Source organism: Periophthalmus magnuspinnatus, chromosome 6 (genome assembly GCF_009829125.3).
Source record: "Periophthalmus magnuspinnatus isolate fPerMag1 chromosome 6, fPerMag1.2.pri, whole genome shotgun sequence".
Taxonomy (NCBI): domain Eukaryota; kingdom Metazoa; phylum Chordata; class Actinopteri; order Gobiiformes; family Gobiidae; genus Periophthalmus; species Periophthalmus magnuspinnatus.
In genome coordinates, this window is record NC_047131.1 from 14,756,029 (window position 1) to 14,779,741 (window position 23,713).

General features: G+C 40.7%; 1 protein-coding gene across 1 annotated transcript in view; it reads left to right on the plus strand.

Moving 5' to 3' along the window:
• Nucleotides 1–19,032: 19,032 nt before the first annotated feature.
• Nucleotides 19,033–23,713, plus strand: part of LOC117372564 (hepatocyte growth factor) — a 72,779-nt gene continuing 68,098 nt past the window's right edge. The window contains exon 1 of the mRNA XM_033968384.2: nt 19,033–19,143. Within this exon, the coding sequence (XP_033824275.1) occupies nt 19,074–19,143 (70 nt within the window). The 5' untranslated portion in view covers nt 19,033–19,073. The remainder of the gene's footprint in view (nt 19,144–23,713) is intronic.

Consider the following 23,713-nt stretch of genomic DNA (forward strand, 5'->3'; position numbering starts at 1 on the left):
CTCTGGGTCATAGCACCGCAGGCCTAATCAATCAAAGCCTATAAGTAAACTCTGCGTGCTCTGATGTGGTTTACATAAGCTGCGGATGATAATTGGGCCGTTAGCGAAACTTCCCTAAATGTGTCGGGTTCCTGTAGGAGTAGAGATCAGAAGTCACAGTTTTTTCCATCACGAGATAAAAGTCCAGTTCATTTTCAGGGTAGCATAAGCGTTTCAGGAGAACATGGTAAGAGAAAGAGAATGCAATTTTTATAGTGTTATTTTTTATATTATTATCCATCCATCCATCCATTTTCTTCCGCTTATCCGGGGCCGGGTCGCGGGGGCAGCAGTCTAAGCAGGGACTCCCAGACTTCCCTCACCCCGGACACGACCTCCAGCTCCTCCGGTGGGACCCCAAGGCGTTCCCAGGCCAGCCGAGAGACATAGTCCCTCCAGCGTGTCCTGGGTCTTCCCCGGGGCCTCCTCCCGGTGGGACATGCCCAGAACACCTCCCTAGGGAGGCGTCCAGGAGGCATCCTGAGCAGATGCCCGAGCCACCTCAGCTGGTTCCTCTCAACGTGTAGGAGCAGCGGCTCTACTCCGAGCTCCTCCCGTGTGACCGAGCTCCTCACCCTATCCCTAAGGGTGCGCCCGGCCACTCTGCGGAGGAAGCCCATTTCAGCCGCTTGTATCCGCGATCTTGTCCTTTCGGTCATTACCCAAAGCTCATGACCATAGGTGAGGGTAGGAACGTAGATTGACCGGTAAATCGAGAGCTTCGCCTTCCGGCTCAGCTCCTTCTTTACCACAACGGACCGATACAGCGACCGCATCACTGCAGACGCTGCACCGATCCGCCTGTCAATCTCACGCTCCATCCTTCCCTCACTCGTGAACAAGACCCCGAGATACTTGAACTCCTCCACTTGGGGCAGAGACTCACCACCCACCCGGAGGGAGCAAACCACCTTTTTCCGGTCGAGAACCATGGCCTCGGATTTGGAGGAGCTGATTCTCATCCCAGCCGCTTCACACTCGGCTGCAAACCGCCCCAGTGCCTGCTGCAGGTCCTGGCTCGAAGAAGCCATCAGGACAACATCATCTGCAAACAGCAGAGATGAAATCCTGTGGTTCCCAAACCAGGCCCCCTCCGGCCCCTGGCTGCGCCTAGAAATTCTGTCCATAAATATAATGAACAGAACCGGTGACAAAGGGCAGCCCTGGCGGAGTCCAACATGCACTGGGAACAGGTCTGACTTACTGCCGGCAATGCGAACACAGCTCCTGCTCCGGTCATACAGGGACCGGACAGCCCTTAGCAAAGAGCCCCGGACCCCATACTCCCAGAGCACCCCCCAAAGGACACCACGAGGGACACGGTCGAATGCCTTCTCCAGATCCACAAAACACATGTGGACTGGTTGGGCATACTCCCATGAGCCCTCGAGGACCCGATGGAGAGTATAGAGCTGGTCCAGTGTTCCACGACCAGGACGAAAACCACACTGCTCTTCCTGAATCCGAGGTTCGACTATCGGTCGGATTCTCCTCTCCAGCACCCTGGAATAGACCTTACCGGGAAGGCTGAGGAGTGTGATTCCCCTGTAATTGGAACACACCCTCCGGTCCCCCTTTTTATACAGAGGGACCACCACCCCGGTCTGCCATTCCACAGGTACTGTCCCCGACCGCCACGCGATGTTGCAGAGACGTGTCAGCCAAGACAGTCCCACAACATCCAGAGACTTGAGGTACTCAGGACGGATCTCATCCACCCCTGGAGCCTTGCCACCGAGGAGCTTGCCAACCACCTCAGTGACTTCAGCCAGGGTGATGGACGAGTCCGCCTCTGGGTCCCCAGTTTCTGCTTCCTCCTCGGAAGACGTGACAGTGGGATTGAGGAGATCCTCAAAGTATTCCTTCCACCGCCCGACAACATCCCCAGTCGAGGTCAGCAGCTCTCCACCCGCACTGTAAACAGTGTTGGTGAAGCACTGCTTTCCCCTCCTGAGGCGTCGGACGGTTTGCCAGAATCTCTTTGAGGCCGTCCGATAGTCCTCCTCCATGGCCTCCCCGAACTCCTCCCAACCCCGAGTTTTTGCCTCTGTGACTGCCCGAGCCGCGGCACGCTTGGCCTGCCGGTACTCATCAGCTGCCTCAGGAGTCCCACGAGCCAACAAGGCTCGATAGGACTCCTTCTTCAGCTTGACGGCATCCCTTACTTCCGGTGTCCACCACCGGGTTCGGGGATTGCCGCCGCGACAAGCACCACAGACCTTACGACCACAGCTACGAGCAGCCGCATCAACAATAGAGGTGGAGAACATGGCCCACTCGGAGTCCATGTCTCCAACCTCCCCCGGGATCAGGGAGAAGCTCTCCCGGAGGCGGGAGTTGAAGACCCCCCTGACAGAGGGCTCCGCCAGACGTTCCCAGCAGACCCTCACAATACGCTTGGGCCTGCCAGGTCTGTCCGGCTTCCTTCTCCGCCAGCGGATCCAACTCACCACCAGGTGGTGATCAGTTGACAGCTCAAGTCAAGATTTAGTCAACAAAAATACATGTAGTCATTGTTTTGACTTTATGGTTACATATTTGCCATAGACAAAAATATGTTTAGTCAATTAAATTAACACTATTCACTAGTGTTCACTAATATGTTTACGAGCATTTGCATGCAACGTCGGGCCGAAATAACAATTATATCATACCATGTTATGAAAAAATGTGTGTGTACAACATTAAACAAGTTGCCTGGCAGATCCAGAATGATATCTCTCTGTATATTTTATACAGATTAATATCAGTCTGGTCCCCACTCCCTCGGCTGAGTCTCAAGCCCGTTTAAACGTGTTCGTGCAGTCAGCTTTGTTTCTTTTCGGTGACACATGCGAAACAAATGAGTTTATTGGTCACCCATCATTTACAAATAAAATCTAATTCCTCTAACCTCATATTAACAGAGTTTAGTGCCTTATTCTGCAGAAATCTGTTTATCAGCCCCTGTGATATTTTCTTATTTTATTTTTATTTATTTTTTCCAATACAGATGATGATTGGATCCCTGATTGGCTAATCCACCTGTCAATCATACCCATCTGAAAATGGGCAGATTCACTGGTGACTGGTGACTCTCTGATCTTCTTCATAAAGTGCTGAAGAAGTGTGTTCTGAATCCCGGCGAGTAAAGAAGAGATCCAAGGCACTCTGTTGTATGAAAACTTAAAAGTCCTTTTTTACAGCATGGACAGCCAGCATGTTTAGACTCTAACAAGACTTCATCAGGGCAACGACCAGAGATCACAATCAAGTCATTCACAATCAGTTTTATAAAGTTGTTGGTTTTTTTTGCAATCCTTAAGCATGCACACATGTTGTTTTCCCACCACAAATATCGTCTATAACCATACACTCTCTTTAGCACACTTTTGTTATAGAAGCAGATACAAATCTGGCTCTGCGCTGCGTACGATCTGGCACCTCTCCTGACACACACTTTGAGACTGACATCTGCACCGAGCCCAGCCAACCTTGAATCCGGCACTAGACAGAGAAGACAGGAGACAAAGTGACGCTCGGAGAGTACGATCTTGGCACATCTCATCGGGAAATGCCACGTTTTTTCTTTCTTTCCCAAAGCCGTAAACATGACCACACACTTGTCTAATCCCTGGTCTTGGCTCGGTACTTCTCCTCCTGACATTTTCTCGAAGTTTTTAGCCTCTTGTGCGTAGAGTGATTGGCAGCCGTAACCCTGCGAAACTCTGTCCAGGTGAGTGCAGTCTCCACGGGATGCATTCCACCCAGAGCCAGATTGAGCCTGATTTGTGAATTTGCTCTAAAGTGAATGGGGCCTGGAGGACATGCACTGGTAACTTGAGATCTTGGCTTGTGGAGGTACAGACACGCGAGCTCTTAGTCACTGTCCTTGTTAAGGTTCTATATTGAGTTAAATTGACTTTTTCCAAGGTAAGCTGTGTTCTGTTTCATTCATGTTTTAGTAATACAGTTTTAACACTTGTATACATTTTAAATTCACACATCTTCACAAGACTAACAATGATAATTTCACAGATATGGGATGATTATTTATTTTAAAATTGGAGTTATAAGTGCATTAGAGAACTAAACATTTATTTTGAAATGTGTACTGTGCAATAGGTCAGATATATAGGACTAATTTTTCTTTGGGGACAATAACAATATATATTACAACCACAAAGTACAAGTAGTAGTTAAAGGTTAAAAGGTATAACAATCACAACTAAACCTGGGTTGCCAGTGCCTTAACCTGCAGATAGAGGACACATACATGTTTTTTCCCATTCTCAGTATATGGACAGGCCTCATGTGAAAGCTCAGAACCTCCACAATTCACTCTCAAAATGTACTACTATCACCATGGAAGGGCTAATATGGCTGAGCTTCATTCCGACTCCACAAAGATCGTAGCGGCAAACTCTACTGAACCCCACAACCCTCCACTAACCTCTACAACCCTTCACCAGAATCTTTACCCAGCTGTGCGTTCATCTGCTCTGGCTCAGTCCAGCTTGGCTCTAATCATGTGCGGTGGGCCCTGTGTTCACCATCCACGCTTCCATTACACATATGAGCAGTGACAGAGGAGCATGCCAGATCAAACATGTGTGTACCCCAGGGAAGCCCACTCTCCCCTGTGAAGTTCTTTAATTACATTGAGTGTAGTGCCAACTCCTTCTCTGTAATCACTTTTTCCCCTTTCTTTTCTCCATCTATCTTCCCATATTTTGCCTATCTCTTCTCTCTCTTGTTTTACTCTTTGTCAACCCCCGCTCTTTCCCCTTTCCACTCTGTTTTTATCACTCTGTAATCACTTCTCCTTCACTCTTATCTCCTTTCTCTCTATATATTTCTCCTCCCTCTCACTCTGTATGCCCTCCCTCTTTATGCTTACAATCTACCTGTTACCCCGCTTCTCTCTCTCCTCTTTCCTTTCTCTATCCTCTCTCACTCTTGGTCCTCCCCTCCCTCTCTTTCCACTCTTTCTAACTGCTCTCTCCCTTCTTCTCACTCCTCTGTCTCTCTCTGTACCCCCCATTTCTCCATCTATCCTTATCCCTCTTCTGTCTCGACCACACTCTCCTCTCTATCCCCCTGCCCCATTTCCTCTCACTCTTCCTCCCTCATCTCCTTCCTTTCCTAACCCTCACCCCTTCACTTTCCTTTTCCCTCCTCTCCCTCTATCCCTCTCTCCTTTCCCTCTCTCTAGTGGTGCGTGAGTCATGGAGAGCTAAATTGGCAGTGAGCGGAGGACAAGACGAGCTGACTGTTAGCAGATGTATGAAACAGAAGGAAACCACTTGAGGGGTCGGTTTAAAGAGCTCCTTCAACATTACAACCTGGTCACATGTGTAATATAGACTTATTCATTTGGGTTTATATGGTTTCTAATTGAGCTGGATTTAAAGGTCCGATATTACACAAAATTGACTCTTGTTAGATTTAAGCAATTTTAGAATGTTGCTACCTAATCACAAACATACCTGGAGATGTGTTTTGTTTCATTCAGACGTGTTTAAGTTTTATTATTAGTCTTTCCAGTAGTTAACAGCTACCTTTTACCTTTTGTTTAGCAGAGACTGGAAATTCCACGGCTGAAATTATCCAAATGATTCTAGTGAAAGTGTGTGGCGTTTAAAAACTCAGTGGAGAACTTCCTTCCAAATGGCATCACAAGGTGGAACAAAGTGTTTTCAGTTTGAGGGAAAAAATCAGCCTAAATATGCAGGGTCTGTGTGTTAAACATGTGTGAATGAAACAAAACAGAACTCCAGGTATGTTTGTGATCAGGAAACAACATAATAAAAAAAAAGTTCAGAAAACACAGTAATATGGCCTGGATGAAATGTACAGGTTCAAAAAGACACGAAGGATAAAATGATATCCAAATCTTGCGTAGTATTATTTATTATTTGCAATGTGGTGGGGTCTGGTGTCATGGTATATATATATATATAAAATAAAGAATATTTTGTCACATTCATTTAGTTAAAAGACACAGATCAATCGAAATTGACTTTTTCTGAGCTTTTAACCATGTTATAACATTGTTCCCTCATCAAAAACATATCTGGAGTTGTATTTCACTTCATTCACTCTTGTTTATGGGGTTGTCTTGCTTGGAGCCTCAGAAATAACTCTATTTCAGTCTTCCCCGGATTGTTACGTCACAGGTAGAAATCCAGAGGCCTTCAGTGTTGTTTTTAAATCCATAAATCTTTGCTATACTCTCGCTCTGAGCTATAATGCCGCCAAAACACATTCATTACAACTTTGTGCTTGTAGTTGCATGCCGGTCACACTGCTCGCATAGCTAGCTTTTTTTTTTTTTTTTTGTGGTTCATTCCCAGTGTTTCCTGCAGATGGCCTACTAACACCGAATCCATAAATGGGAGCTTACTGAAACATTACCCTTATATAACGCTTTTGCAAATGCTCAAAGTCACTTTACAATTTTGTGCATTATTCATTCACTTTATATTCGGTGAATGTAAGCTACTATTACAGTCACAGCTGCCCTGGGGTAGACCGATAGAAGCAAGGCTACCAATCTGTGCCATCATGCACACACCACTTTCACACTAGACAATGTGGGTGAAGTACTCCCACATTCTCAACTCAACAGTTTTTGCCTCTGTGGCTGCACCTCCCGGTATTTCCAGCAGTCTCCCATCCAAGTATTAACCAGGTCCGGCTCTACTTAGCTCCTAAAATCTGACAAGATCAGGCCTTGACAAGGAGGTTTGGCCACTAATGCATAGCATGTCTTTTTTAAAGGTCCTATATTAGGGAAAATTGACTCATGTGAGCTTTTACGTCTGTTAGTTGTATATTGTTACCTCCTCAAAAAGACTATATTCATGACTGCAAATTTTCCAAATGATTCTAGTGAGGATGTTTGGAGTTTAAAAACACAGTGGAGCACATCCTGTATCACCACTCAATGACAACACAAGGTGGAGTGTTTCCAGTTAGGGACAAGAACACAGGCTAAATATGCACAATTTGTGAGATAAAAATTTGTGAATGGAACAAAACACAAGTCCAGGTTTATGATAATGATACAACATTATAACATATATTTAAAAATGTGTGTAATATAAAAGAAACCATACAGCATTTTTAAATGCTTTCAAGCCCCACAACAGACACATATCATTACTGACATATATAAGACCTGACATATATTCCCCACACTACCTGCTTTGTTCGGGGGGTAGTTAACTATTCAAGAAATGCAGATGCCAAAGTTTGGTTGTTCCTTCTCAGAAAGTTGCTGATAAAATAACATGTAAAAATGAAGGCAGTCTGGTTTTCACTGGGAATCAAAGAACTATCCCCAGGCCCTATAATCTTTCCCATTGCATTTTTGAAATCAGTAACTGTGCGAACTGTGAGGTCAGCTTCAAATGAATGTATAGTAAGTGGTGTTAAGGCATGATGCTGCAGGTGAATAGGGGAAAAAAAACAAAAAAAAACCAAAACAGGTATGGAGATATAAATTGGATTGTTCTCTGCAGTTTCAGAAATAAATCTAAGAAAACAAATCTATGCTGTAGTTTTATGTATAGTTATGTTTTTAAAAATCGAAATTTGTCTGGTTCTTTTAGGGTTAAAATCTCAATAAATCAGAGCGGAGAAATAGAAGTAAGGAAATTATTCTGTAAAAATAAATGAATATTTAAAAATAACTGAATAAAATATTACAACATTAAAGTTAAGAGGCGTTGAAGTCTTCTAAAGTGCAACAGCTTTGTTATAAAAATGATTCTGACATATAATGAAGCATATTTAGATGTAAAATTAACCCCAAAAGTGGCTGCATATATATAAGATCTGGAAGATGAACCAAAGATGGAGTTGTGCCGTTTTCTGTGGCCTGTGCTCATTGATGTAAAATTTCTTCCACATTATTTCCTCAGTCTGGAATGGCACCTGTGTGATATCAGAAACATTCCAGGGTTGCCAGATAAACGACCAGTTTGACCCCTGTACGATATACGATCGATAATTCCGAAAAGGGCCAACTGTACGATTATTTCAGAGTGCCAAATAAAGTGTTCATTCATGATTTATTTCCTTTCTGCTGAGCTTCACTGCTTGTCTTATCTGGAGTCAGATCGACCCTACATATTCACAGTACACTTCATTTCTCCTGTTAGACAGAAAAATTGACCCGAGATCGGCAGTAAACGGCTCTGTGAGAGGAGTGTGTGGAGCTGTGTGTGTATGTATGCATGGTTAACACCGTCATGTGCTCTCTGTATTCCTCAAAATAGTTCAAAATAATGGCAATTGGACAACAAGCTTCGCTGTCTCAAAATCACAAACTATGAACTATCATGAAGGTTTTCAGCTGGTACCAACCTAAGTCACTGCTGAGTGCGTAACCCAATCCCCAGGGTTTAAACATGGCTGCTAGTTTGAGTCAGTGAGTCAGGCTCAGTGTAAAGACTAACTACTTTAAGTTGAGATTTCTAATGTTGTGAGGTTCTGACCTGCGTCTCTCCAAAAAACGGTAGATATGTTTAATGCTATACTGTGGGACATCTCCAAGGCGCCATACAGTTTACACAGTGTCCCAATTTTCAAGTAAACTCAGTTACCTCAGTACAGTACAGAGATTGTAAAAGCAGAACTTGGAGTGAAAAGGAGAATGTTGTGTGCCATCTGCTGAGTGTGGAGCTGTGTGTTGACATGCGTGCCGTGTTCTGATGTTCGATTGGTCAACACCGACATGCAATCTCTGCATTCCTCAAAACAGTTCAAAATAATGACGCTTATAGTTGGACAAGTGTGGGTGTCTCATGTATGAATGAGCCATCATAAAGGAAGAGCATAAGTTACGCCAGTGTGTGCTCAGAGTGGGCCAAGGGTTAATCTTTTAGGCTCTTTGAGGATACATTTTTACATTTTTTTTAAGTTCATGTTGTGAAAATAGAGAAGACCCCTACTAAATCCAACCTTTTGTGAAACCTATGAATGCCCTGTCAGCTGAACATGGACAGTTTGAACCCACATAAAATCCATTGTGCTCCATGGACGAAATCTTTCTGAGTCAGAGTTCCCGGGAGCTTCAGTACCTATGGAGCGGCCACTAGTCGATCTCACACAGGGACATAAGGGGAGTGTCTTATCCAGGTCTAATTGTAGATCCATGGTAGTGTCTCGCCTTAATAAATATGTCTATACATTCAGGAAAACCCACACACAAATATATATTCTTATCAGATTTGGAGACAATAGCTGAAAATAGGCCGTCCGTGAATATAAAATTTACTATATAAACAGACTATATTTGCTCATATGTATCTTGTGGAGCATTTGAAAGCTGTAGTGTCGGGAGCCCATTGAAATGCATTGTGACTTTATGAGAACGCAGAGTAGAGGATGTTTTACCCAAACAGTTATGATTAGTGCGGAAACACAAGCAGACCAAGCCATTTCGTCAATCAATTGTTCCCAAAGTTCACATCAACACCCATAAACATGAGAAGTGTCAGGGGAATAGGAAATGGCACCAATTGGGAATTTTTTTTATGGGAATGTAAGCTTCATGTGTGACTACAAATGAAGTCAGCAGCTAAGACTTTTACAGTGATGATAGATGAGGATGGCTGTCATAGCAATTCATAATTTAAAAATATCTCCACGGAGACCTTTAACATTGGTCCACAAAAATCACAAATCACAAATTATCATGAAGGTTTCAGCTGGTACCAACCTAAGTCACTGTTGAGTGTGTGACCCAATCCCCGAGGTTTAAACATGGCTGCTATTTTGAGTCAGTGAGTCAGGCTCAATGGCGCGTGTCTATAGTTTAGCCTATAGTCCAATACCAGAACAACCCAGCGACCTCACGCAGTAGTGTTCTTCTCCTGCATTCGAGTTTCTCATGCAATAACCTAACCAGCGATTTTAGTCCATGGAGTAAACCTTTCAAGATTTTGTTTTAGTTAACAACTAGAGTGTAAAACAAGTATCTTGGTCAAAGTCTCACTATTTCAGGTTGAGATTTCTGCGGTTGAGAGGCTCCTGCATGGCTCCAAAAAATAGATATGTTTAATGCTATACTGTGGAACATCTTCAAGGCACCAGACAGGTTACACCAGGGCTGTCCAAACTACGCCCCAGGGGCCAAATGCGGCCCTCAGACCAATTTTTGTTGGCCCTCATGCCTCCTCCTAAACTGTCCCAATTAATCAGATTTTTTGCTACAAATTGAAGCGATTCTACCTCTATAACCTGAAGAACATCACATTGCTTTGTGACACAGACCTAAAAATAATCTTCCAAGTCTTATTAAAGGTACAATGTCTCAATATCAAACCTGTGTTACATGCACCATGTGACTCCCAGTATCGACACTGGTCTGTGGCCCTCCGCTTCATATATGTTTCAGTATGCGGCCCTCGGTCAAAAAGGTTTGGACACCCCTGGGTTACACAATGCACCACGCAATGAAGTAAACTCAGTGACCCCAGTACAGATATATTGTAAAATCAGCCCTTAGAGTGAAAAGGAGAACGCTGTGTGCTGTCTACATCTAATTATAACGTGTTTTATTGTTCATAAAGCAGGAAGTGTGCTGTTAGCATGCTAATATAGCTTTACTGTGATATTAATCTCAGCTCTGTTCATTTGGACAGCTGTAAATTGTTTAAAATGGACCAATTTAGTTTTTGACAATTTTACACAAAACTATCGCAATTCATTCATATGCCCAGAAATCATCCTTTAACATTTTGTTCTATTTCAGTCCCCATGTGTCCCAAATGAACTTCCAATAAAAATCTATATTTAGCCAATTAGTAATAACACAACACAAGTTTTCCGGAAGCGTGGTATCTCCACACTTGGTCCAGATGTTACTGTTACTGATACTTCTGCGCATGTTGTTTATTAGGAGCCTATTTTGAGCCCGGGAGTGACTTCCATGTTAGACCCGCTCTTCTCTCTGTCCCCCTGGTTCCTCTGAGCTTTATCAGAGCTGTATAACTGTTTGCACGGACACATGGTTTGTTTGTGCTTGCCGGAGCTGTCGGCACATCTCAATTAGCCTCCACCAGTTCAGAAGCTGCTCTCACAACAGGAAGATACTGTTTATTTAAGCACCATCTCTGACACGGTATCTTGTGTTTACAGCTCCCAGGGTCCCATGCTGTCATCACCAACATCCACAGGCTAGAATAGTCTAATGCATTACCTGGCGAAATTAGCTTGTGTTCTTAGTTGGTTCAGATGCATTGTGCAGTGCATTGAGAATACACAACATGCTTTTCAAGCTGCTTCACTTAATACTTTCACTTTCAGATTGCTTACATCAAAAGTAGAGCACTTAAAGCACATGTGTTTTGTTTCGTGAGCCTTATGACACTTTCTGGACTTTCTAAGGATGGAACACTATTTGTTACCGTTACTTGGTTAAACAGCAATGGATAATACCCGTGAAGATGTAGTTGGATCTCATGTTAGAGACTTTGGTTGCAACTTCATGATAACAGGATTTACAGATTAGCTTTGTTATTGAGTGGATGCAACTGGACTTCTGCTCTTACATTTGGCGTTTCTGCAGTATACTGTAGGTTCTAAAACTCCTACAGTTAACCTACCGTGGCATAAATGTTCTCATCTTGATCTAAATATGTACTCTGTCAGCAATTAATACCCCCTCTTTAGTATATACATGATAACACAGAAGATGGGACTGCACTATGCAATTTTTTTTCTATGCCATGATCATTTCCTGCTAACCGTTCTGGACATTTCAAGATCATAACCAGTGACATATGGATGCTATGGAGGTTCACATTTCAGAACTGTTTCCCTAGTGAACCAAGCACAGATTGACTAAAATAATGGACATAAATTGGTTTAAAAAGTAAAGAAAGTGATATAGTGTATAAAGGTTTTCTGGAATATCTTGGATTTCTTGTTAAATCCAAGTTGGGGGTAAAACGCGGTGGGTTTGGGAATTCCGTTCTCACACTATTTCAGTCTACAAAATGCCATCACTACAGTTTCAACACTACCTGTCACTGTTTTTAGATTAATACAAAATCTCTCCATTTTCATTGAACCAGCAGATCCAGGCTTTATATTTACTGATGTTTTGAACAGACACATTTCAAGGCAGCTAAGATAATGTGTAAGGGATGGACATACGTTTTTCAGGTTATTTATTTGCTCCATTATCTGAATATCCAACTTGAAAGCAGTAATTCCAGATAATTGCTAGATGAGACAAAACAAATTGAGAAACTATGAGGTGTAATGCAAAGCTAACCATTAATAAACACTGAACATGTGCACAACGACAGAGAGTGTTGCCTAACAGTCTGCAGTTCAGGCACAGTGCCCTTGGGCAAGACATTGTTTTCTTCTTGTTTTCAGTGGATGTGTGGGTGTGAAAGAATGAGCAGGCTTCATGTTGAGTGTACTGAGAGGAGACAAAGGTGAAAGGCCACATAGAAAAAGATAACCTTTAAAGGAAACAACATTCAAGAAAACAAAAGAAATAAATTGACTCTTGTAGAGCTTTAAACCATGGTATAATGTTGCTACCTTTCACATAAGGTACACAAAACATACTTGGAGTAGAGATAGGCAGTTCAAGCGCTAAAACCGTCCAAATGATTCTAGGTGTGTGTTGTTTAAAAACAGTGGAGCACTTCCTGTATTACCACATGACATCACAAGGTGGAACAGAGAATTTTATGTTTGAGAGAAGAACTCAGCCTAAATATATAGAGTTTGTGTGTTAAACATGTGTGAATGAAACCAAACACAACACTGGGATTGTTTTTGACAAAGAAATAACATTATAACAAAATATTGTAATATGGGCCTTTCAGCTAAACAAAATACAGTTACACCAAGGGTCTCATGCACTTGGTCGGTTCCTTCTGAGGTGTAAAGGATCTGAACAGAGCAGAAACCTGCAGCTCACGTTAGAACCAGGACGCGCATGGACTTGTGAGGATCCTCTTCCAAACAGTGGTTCAGAGCCGCTCTGGTTAAAGAGACAGTGAGTGGTTTGCCTGGTTTGAATATTTAACGTGTCACTCTGTGGAGGTCCTGAGGGCAGTGAGGGATTTTGTTTTAAGGCTTTGGTACACCACATTGGAGAGATAACAATCTACTATTTCTGAAGAGCCATCGAACAAAAACAAGAATCAACATTTGGGTTTTACATTACAAAAGGTTCAGTTCAGTCAAACTAGACAAAGCTCAAATAAGAGTCTCATCCGAGCAGATTCTTCACATTTATTAAAGGAGACATATTATGCAAACTTGATCTTTAAAGGCTCCTTAAAACCTTGAAAAACAGAACTAGTTCATTTTAAAGTTTAAACTGTTTGCAGTGGTCCAGTGTTATTCCTCACTTACCTTATTATGCGGACGCCAGTGGACTTGTTTCTTTTATTAAGGCATTTTAGATTAATATAGCGATTTAAAAATAACATAAATACAGGGTGTTCATAAAGTCTCTTACAATTTAAAACATTTATAACATCCGTATGGGCACCATTAATTGCACGAAGCACAAGATGGTACTGGATTTCTTGCCATGTTTGCTGTAGCAGAGCCTCATCAATGGTTGCAATCACATCTGTATCTTTTGCTTTAGTTCAGTAAAGTAAAGTGCAGTAGCTTCGTTTGAAACACAATGTCTTTAACATAGCCCCATAGAAAGAAATCCAGAGGTGTGATATCTGGTGAACATGGTGGCCATGGAATTGGTCCATCCCTTCAATCCAACGGTCTGGAAATGTTTGAGTGAGGAACTCACGAACATGCAGACCCCAATGTGATTACAAACATTTTTAACCACTGAGTCCAATAGAACAAATCTAATTAACATATCTTACCACTTGCCTTTGTAATTAAATTTTAAACTGTAAAGAGGCTTTATGGACCCCCTGTATAACATAATGATCCACAGGTGTCATAGATTATAACTATATAGCAGACAGAAGCACAATATATCTTCCTTAATCCCAAGGCAAAGCAATAACATCTTTGTAGAGACAAGCAGTTAGAGGTTACTATCCTTGCACCCTGAACACCACAACATGATCACAAAATCTCCCGACTGAAATCCTCATATTGATTTTGTTTTATGGGTATAGTTTTATGGATCTTACTCAGACTTGCTGTACTGCTCTGGTCCTCATAGCGTCTTAAACCAATGCTTGTGTGTATTCCTGGTTCAGAGAGAGTCTGACTCAGCTATGGTTATTACAGCAGACAGTGACTGTGGTTGTTAGGACCCAGCTCAGCTAGGGATAGGGAAGTAACAAAAAACAGATGGAAAAATGGTGGAATAAAGAAGTAATTTAATGCACAGGGTTGTAAAAGGCAAAGTAACAAAAGTAGACAAAAATATCCATGTAAATATATAAAACAAAAGGACCTAAAATAAGAAATTAAAAATAACAATCTAACAAATAACAAATCTCTAAAAACTAAGGGACACGTAACACAAAAACAAACCACAAGTGTCCCAAAACAAACACGAGTCACATAGCCTACAAACAGAATCGAGTGACAAAAAAAGAACAAACACAAAAACTAAACTAGTGTCTCACACACAAAGTTAGACACAGTGACAAACAAGTGACACATATAGACCAGCATACTGGTCATACAGCCCAGCAGCCCCGAGTAGGTGTGCTGGATCTCCTTAAGTAGTGGAGGTGGCTGCAGGTGAGCCAAAGGATTGACTAAGCGGGAAAACAGTCCTCCAATCACCAGCAAGGACTCACACAGCCAGGATTTCATGAGGGAAAGGGGACAGATTCAGTCACACACTAAAGATAACAGATAAATACTGACAAATGAAAAGAGCTTAAGGCCTAGAGCTATAACACTGGTGTTATCAGGAAACCACACTTAGATTACTCACTGCGCTCCTCTGACATCCCCAGCAAGATGTGTTATTCTTCTGGCTAAAAATGTGTATGGAAACATTTAGTAGTTCAGGTTTAACTATTTCATGTAATGTGTATTCGGAAAAGCACAAAGAGCCCAAAAAAAAGGCACATATTACGATCTTTCTGATCTATGTTATAATGTTGTTCTGTGACACACAAATCATGCATATTTAAGCTGAGTTCTTTGCTGTGTCTTTAAACTCCATACATCTTCACTAGTATCATTTGGATGATTTCCGCCCTGCAAATCTCTACTGAACGACACTACATGAAATCACAAGGTGGAATGGAACATTTTGATCTTTGGAGATGTACACAGATTAATAATAATCGGTTACTCAAACATGTGTGAATGAAACAAAACACAACTCCAGGTATGTTTTTGATGAGGTAATAGCATTCTGACATGGTTTAAAGCTCACAAGAGTCAATTTTGCATAATATAGGACCTTTAAGCTCAAGATCTAAAGACGGGTCTCTGCGGCGGCCACTGCTCCTGACAGCTTGTCCCAGCGGAAATGAAGAAGTGGTTTAATGCAGAGGAGACATTTCTATACAGGGACAATAAAGTGTACCTTAACATTAACATGAAGCAAAAATATGTAAAAGGGTTAAATTACAGCTTTATTTAAAAACATGATCAAGGTTATAAAATCCCCAAATGTTTGCGTAAAAATTTGATGTTTTTTTCAGCTTTCTACCATGTTATAACATTGCTCTCTCATCAAAAGCATGCCTGAAGAGGTTTTACATGTGATTCACGCATGTTTCAGTAATTTAGCAATCTCCCCGCACTATTTGAATCCTCCTTATGGTCAGCTGTTCTGTGCAATGCTCAGCCCACAAGACTACGTCATCCATGCTCCCACAGGACAAGTCTCCATAAATATACAAAAACATAATACAAAACTTTACACAACAACTTGACAAACCTGACGCAATGTACAGTAGTCACACTGCTTGTGTTGTGACAGTGCCCTGAAGGGAGGGGAGACTCAAGGTGGACATACTGTTTTCGGCGAGTATAGCATTTTAAAACAATAAAAGGTTACATGGTGATCTAAATGTTAAGTTTTAGCACTTAATACCCTGTAGAAGTGAAACACCCCCCCTTCAACATATCCCTTGTAATATCTCAGGATCTGTGATAGGTCCATCAGATGTTAGCAAAATGGTTTTATTTCGCCTGTTGTAAACCCCAAGTGAAGACAGATGGATTTGCCTCGGCAGGTCATCATCCGCCCACCGGATTAACTTCAGTGAAATGTCAGCCTCATATTAAGCTTTCAATGCCCTATGAGTTTCCTCCATCGACAGCACTGCCAATATGCTCCAACTGCTGAGTGGACTTGGACCAGGACATGGGACGTATCAATTGAGTGGTTGGAAATGAGACAGAGAGACATGGATGCATACAGAATAAAGCACTCAACTGCATTTAAAATTAAAACTATGTAGTTGGGTAGAGTAGCCAAACATTTTAGAGTAATGTTACTTCAAAATAGTATTACTCAAGTGAAAAGTAGTGTCCAAGAAATGATTCAAGAGTAGTAAGAGTAGTAAGGAAGTAAGAGTTAAGAAGTATTTGAAGAACTACTACTCAAGTAAAAGTAAGTAGCTGTAAAAGTATGTTAGAAGAGTACTCTGAGTACAAGTACAATTTATTAAAAAAGTTACTGAAATAAATCTATTTAAGGAAATGTAACTGCGTATGACCAACCTCTGTCATGGAGATATCATTGCCTTGACTAATATGTTCAACAGTATGACAGTCTACCAGTTTGTTCATTTTGGGTGTTTGTTTTGCTCAAAAATGCATGTTTACTGCCATACTTTGGAACATTCCAGGCAGAGCATTTACATTTCCTTGGAGACAACCTGGTGGCACACATCCTGAAAACACCACCAGAAAAGCTGCATAGTCCATGTTTAAGAAATCTGCTCAAGCAATGTACAAGTTAAAATGACTTGAGACTAGTCAGGATAAGGTACATTTTAATGTCCTGTATAGAAATGTGTCTTCTACATTTGGCCCATACTTCATTGCCTTTAAAGTACATTGCCCAGGGACCCATTTCTAGATCTTGAGTTAGTCTTGGTCAGCACTACTTTATCTGCAGGATTTTACCTATGGTGCATGTTTTGAGTTAATGGGGTGAAACACAAACATGTAGACAAACATACTAACTCCACACAGAAAGGCCCAGGTCACCCAGGAATTGAACCCAGAACAATCTTGCTGTGAGGACACTATCCCACACTTCTGTATCTGCATGCCTCTAACATTTCAAAGACTGAGGACATTGACATATAGATATATTCATAACAGTATCCAAATTCTGTTTTGTACTGAGTTGGTACTGGGGACTCATCCCCAGATCCTGACCCAAGATCTTGGTCACAATTAGGCTACTTACTTGAGGAGCTTGGAGTAGCCCAGATGGTAAGATTATGACGTCAACTCCAAAAACGGCTTTTCACACTGAACTGTGCAGCTGGGGCCTGGGCAACAAGTGTTTGTAGCAAGCAGTAGCTAATGCAATCTTGCAGCATCAATGTTTACACCTTAATTAAAAAAAATATATATATAATAATAATGTTCAGGACCATCATCTATTACCTATAAGTGACATTTATGATGAATAGGTTGGTTAAAATGAGAACAATTATGGGCAGACCTACTCTGGGTGACGGCGCATGTCTGTTATTAGGCAATATATTACATTACAGAATTTACCCAGTCAATTGTTCAATATTCCAAACTACTGTTAAACTTTCATATTATGTTTCAAACTCATTTGTCTCTCAAGTCTATGACATAATGTGCATCAGAAGAATCTTATTGCCCCTGTTTTACAGCATAATTAATTTACACTGTCTCTGGAATGGAAAAAAAAATTATATGGAACAGCAGTGTTTATTTTATTAATTTATTTATTTTTTTAAGTGCTGATTTTTAAAATGTGAAAAACAGTTGTAGTTTATTTTAAACAGTTTATTCACAGTGATGAGTTTAAAAACACTTTTCACAATTTTCAGATACCAGAGTGGTGTTTCGCTGTCACAGTAATGCTAACAACAACTAGCATGCCAACCACAACTTCTGATTTTGATCTCTGACCAAAAAATGCTTTCTAATTAGACGCACACAAACAGCACACAGCAGAGTTATTTGGACCTGGAGAGCTGCTTATACAATATGTCTGTATTGGAGCAGGAGAAGTTTTGCTCAAATAAATGGAGAAAATCTGTCAAAGTCACTCTGTCAAAGTTGTATTCAGAGTGATTCATGCATGTTTGAGTAATCTCTATTCTCTTGTATTCAAGATGCCATTGACAATAATAATAATAATAATAATAATAATAATAATAATAATAATAATAATAATAATAATATATTAAGTTATATTAAAAAAGTTCAAAAACTTCAAAAAGGAAGATTTTTTCGAAAAGTCTATGGGAAAAATGAATGGATTTACTTCCGGAATCTGCGAGAGGTCAAAGGTCGACATAGCCTAGTAATTATCGCGACAGGTATATACGTATAAAGACCGCACGTGACGACAGGACGCTAAACGTATGAACAAAACACAAGTCCAACATCGTTTTAATGCGGATAGACTGTTGCAACTTGGTTAAAGACTAAAGAAAATCAGACTGTCATCGCATAGGAGGCTGCAGCATGCCTTAAACATGTTTTATTTTTACACGCTGTTGTTTTGGCTGCGCGTAATCCTACTCATGTTAGCTACCCATGTTCGCGTGTACATGGCTAGCATAAACGACGCGGCAGTTCCTGGACTGACGGGAGTGGATTTCCTTCGACTTTCACGCCAATTACGAGGCTCGGTGACGCGTGCTGACCAACGAAACGACGCAAGAGAGATGGGCCAGATAGAAGCGAGCGAGGGAAAGTTGAGAGAGAGAAGGAGGAGGAGGAGGAGGAGGAGGAGGAGGGAGCTTACTTAGGAGACGAGTGGCATCCTCCGCGCAGTGTGGAGCGACCAGTCCTACGCACGACCGCTGCAGGCTCCACGCAAGTCTCACTCACTCCTGATATTACTATTATTATTATTATTTTTTACGTTGTTTTATTTATTTATTTCACGTACGATGACCTGGGCTGACGCAATGTGGATTTACACGCTTGTTTTGGGATTGCTCGTCATGTCCATGTTTGCGGGTAAGTATGAACGCGAGAATAAACTGCAAAGTGGCAAGTTTTGACGGGGTTTTGACGCGGTGTGATTTGGCTTGGAGAAGACTGGATGATGTGAGCGGTAGAAGAGCCAACACGTGGGTCTAATGTGCTAAATAAATAGGAAAGATCATGGGAAAGTTTGTTCATTTGAAGTTTTTGATCTGCTGTGCAATGTAAGAATATATTTCAGAAGAGATAAACTATTTAAAGGCCATAGTTGTTGTTTTTTTAGTTCCAAGTAACGTATCCAAATTTTTAAACTTTACCAGTGGATGCGTGGGTAGATATTAATTTCAATAAAAACAATAATCTAAAAGCAGATGTGAGTAGAGTAGAGCTGACCAAAAACTGCACTCAAGTAAGAGTAACGTTACTTCAAGTAGAAGTACAGAGTAGCCTAGTGATTCAAATAATTACTCAAGTAGGAGTAAAAAGTATTTGGGAAAACTACTGTTGGGAAGTAACATTTAATTTATAATTTGAATTGAATGTAAATGGAATAAGAAAACATTAAATTAAATAAAAAACGAAATATATTGTTTTTAAAAGATAGGCACTAAAAAGAAACAAACTTAGTCATATTTGAAGGAGCAGAGTAAGAAACACAAATTTTCAACTAGTTTCATTTAGACAATATAAAGCTTTTGTCACTTGTTGACAAAGCTCTATAACTTGATTTTTAATAATCCTCTCTGTCCATGACAATATAATCTAATCTATCTCACAAAAGTGTTATAGAAGTCACTTTTGTAAGCTAAGTATTAATTGCATATGTAATCGCAAATTTTTTTATGGAATTTCTCCATTAATAGTAGAGTTAATTACATGTTTGAAAATTACATAAAAAATACTTCTACAGTGGCAAGAAATAAAGAAATTGTTTTGTAATTATTTCTGAAATAATAATAATAATAATAATAATAATAATAATAATAATAATAATATTAATAATAATATTAATAATGTTTATTACTGTAATTACTGAATAATAGGCTATTCTCACCAATGAAAATGGTTCACTCCCACTTTTCCTGCAGAGGAAATGTTCAATATACTTGTATTAAATCATTTTGGTGGAAAAAAGATTGAGAAGACATTATTGAAATGATTGAAAATAGTATAAAAATACATGTAATCTTCTTCTTCTTCTTCTCTATCTTCTTCACACTGTTGCCAGCAGAGGGCAGCAGACATAATCTAAGTTGTAAGTAATGTAAAAGTGTAAGCAGTGTAAAAGTTTCTAATTTACATGATACTGTTGCCATCTGCTGGCAACAGTAATTTGAGATAGTATAAATGACCCAAAAACAGTGGCTGCTAGTATGAGCGCAGAAATGATGTATGGACTTTAAAAACGCAGAGGAACATAGTTTTCCTAGGAGGGAATATGTGTTTCTGTTACAGAGAGGGTGTCCAACCAAATATGAAAAATGACTCGCACATAAACAAAACACAACTCAACTCCAGCTATGCTTTTGATGAGGAAATGAGATAACAATCTAAAATGCCAAAAGATGTTAGAGTAGCATAATATCGTATCTTTAATGAAGGGATGGACAATATATACATTTAAAGGTCATACATCACACATTTTTAAGTAAATCTGGTTTATTATTCTGTCTACTTCTATAGTAAAAGCCAAAAGTAAAATCTGTCAACTGGACACAAAGTTGTAGGAATGAAGACACTTCTTCAGTTCAGATTGCTGTTGGACACTGCCTTATATCTGAAGGGAGGAGCTAACTACACTGAAACTGGAAACAGCTATTGTTTACAGTTTCTGTATGTAGGCTAGGTCTATTGAGCTACCCTAAGTTAGCACTGTGCCTGAGACATACTTAGCATATTCATTCAGCTCCTAATGGATGCTTCCACACCTATTGGCCTCCTGGCTAACTCTATTATTCTCTTTATTTCCTTTGTTTGCTTTGGGTCTGAGGATGGAGCTATAGGTGGGGGAAAGATGATGTCTAAGGCCCCCATTCCTGTTCAAGGAAGGATTGTCTTTCCCAACAAAAATTGCTTCTTTAACTCCTCTCTCAAACCATTTCTTTTCTCTGGCTAAGATCTGAACATCACTATCTTCAAAGGACTGGTTAGTGGCTTTGAAATGGAGATGTACAGCGGACTGGGGTCCAGAGGAGCTCTTGTGACAGTGTTGGTACATTCTCTTATGGAGTGGCTGTTTAGTTTCTCCAATGTAACGCTCACTGCACTCTTCACTACACTGAATGAACTAGACCACATTGCTTTGTTTATGGCCCTGGGTTTTGTCCTTTGGGTGAACCAGTTTCTGTCTTATAGTGTTTGTAGATTAGAAATACACTGAAATTTCATACTGTCTGAAAATCTCTGAAGCTTTCCAGACACACCAGCTGTGTAGGGAAAAGTTACCTTTCCTTCTCTGATCTAAGAAGGCCAGTTTGTTCTCCTTGGCCTCTTCCCATGTGGACTTGATGTTTGGATCCACAGCATTAATATGTGCAGTAAAGGGTTCCAGATCTTGACTGGTTACAGAAGCTGGAGAAATTATTTGTAGCTACAGTGTCCACCAGCAATCTGACCAGAATTGAAGAATTGGATGAGCAGTGAAACATCTTCACTTCTACCACTGTCCACTTGACAGATTTCATTTTAGCTTTTACTATGGATCAGACCTGTACAACTGACAAATTACGCAGAATCTGTGTACTTCAAAATGCCCTGTTCCACCTTGCGATGTTATGTAGCGGTAGTTAATATCTATGTTTTACCTTTAGCTCTCTAGAGATTGGTAATTCCAAGGCTGAAATCACCCAATCTAGTGAAGATGAGTTTAAAAACACAGGGGAGCACTTCTTGTATTACCAAATGACATCACAAGGTGGAGTGTTTTCTGTTTGAGAGAAGAATGCAGGGTTTGTGTGTTAAACACGTGTGAATGAAAACAAAATCCAATGAAACAAAACACAACACCAGTTATGTTTTTGATGAAGAAACTACATTATAACATATATCAGAAAATAGCATAATATAGGCACTTTAAATTTTATTCAGGGAGCAGTGCTTGAACAATACCTGAATTATAAGACCTACAAAGTTGATACAGTCCACTGAAGATCATTTAGCTGAGGAAAAACTGTGCCTAGGAACTTTCTATAGTGTTCCGGCCATAGACTGTGTAAAGAAGTGCACTAAGTGAGTGTTACGTCACCAATAGCATTTGGCTTCAGACAGATGAAGCTCATCAAGGTTATAGTTATAGAGGCGAATTTGGAGCCGAGTTCCATATTTGGAATTCTGCAACCAAAGAGCCAATCCAGTGCGAGGCTGATGAAGCTAATGCCCCTTCTGTGCTTAGCAACGCAGTCAAGCCTGTTACTAAAGCTGGCGGGAGCGACCTCAAGGAAAGAAGGCACCTGATTTGTCTATTACTGATGTTCATATCTTGATTTACAGACACAATAGCAAAATAAAAAAAGTCTGGTTAATATGAACATTTTAAGACCAAAATGACGAGGCTCACTGCAGTAGTTACAGAGATAGGGGGGCCAATTTTTCAATGTAAAGTGAATTGGAGCCAAAGTCAATGAAGCATGCCCATGATTACTTTATATTTGGAACGGGACGGCTAGCAGGTTAGCTAGGTCCATTTATATATACAGTCTATGGTTCTGGCATAAATCCATACCCATCTAATACACATCCCAAACCAGAGCAAAACTAAAAGTGGATGTATCTGCCTACCATTTGTTTGTTTTTTAACTCTTGAAAATGCACCATGACAGAGAATCACATGTGTGGGATAGTGTCAGTTGGTTTTCCTTGATTCTTAGTAAGAAAGCACGTGATTGGACAAAAAAGGTGACCGTATCTGTAGCTTCTGTATTAGTTATTACTCAAGAAAATGCTGTAGCAAATGAATAGCTACAGCAAGACACATATCAGACCATGCCTACTTTAAATAAATCCTTCCAGCAACCTCCCTGCTAGTGTTGATTAGACTTGACATGCTACATATATTGGCCACATATTTCTGTCAACACCTTTAACTATATGGCTGTGTGCTTTTCCTATCCCTGTGAATGGACATTTACAATGCTTACAGTCCAGAATCAATGATCCAAGCAGCAGGCGTGACAGGTCTTGGCCCATTGCCCTATAGACTGTAGAATACATACACTAGTTTACACAGTATTAGCATTTAAAGTGCATATGGCAGGTTAGACTACTCATTTCACTAAAACATAGTTAAGGGGGTGTTTTACTTCTCTGGGTTATTACCGTAACGGCTAACACATAACATATTTGGATCACCATGCTGCCTTTTATTCTTTTGAACATGCTAAATTTGCTTTTGTTTTTGAGGCTCTGAGTCTACCCTCCCTTTGCTCTCTGCGCTAAGTCACTCCCCCTTCAGAGAGCAATCATAACACAATCAGCGTGCATCCCGCTAATGAAACTACTGCACATCGCGTCAGGTTTGTCAAGTTGCTGTGTACACTTTCGTATCATGATTTTATATATTTTTGGAGAATTGTCATGTGGGAGCATGGGTGACGTAGGCTTGTGG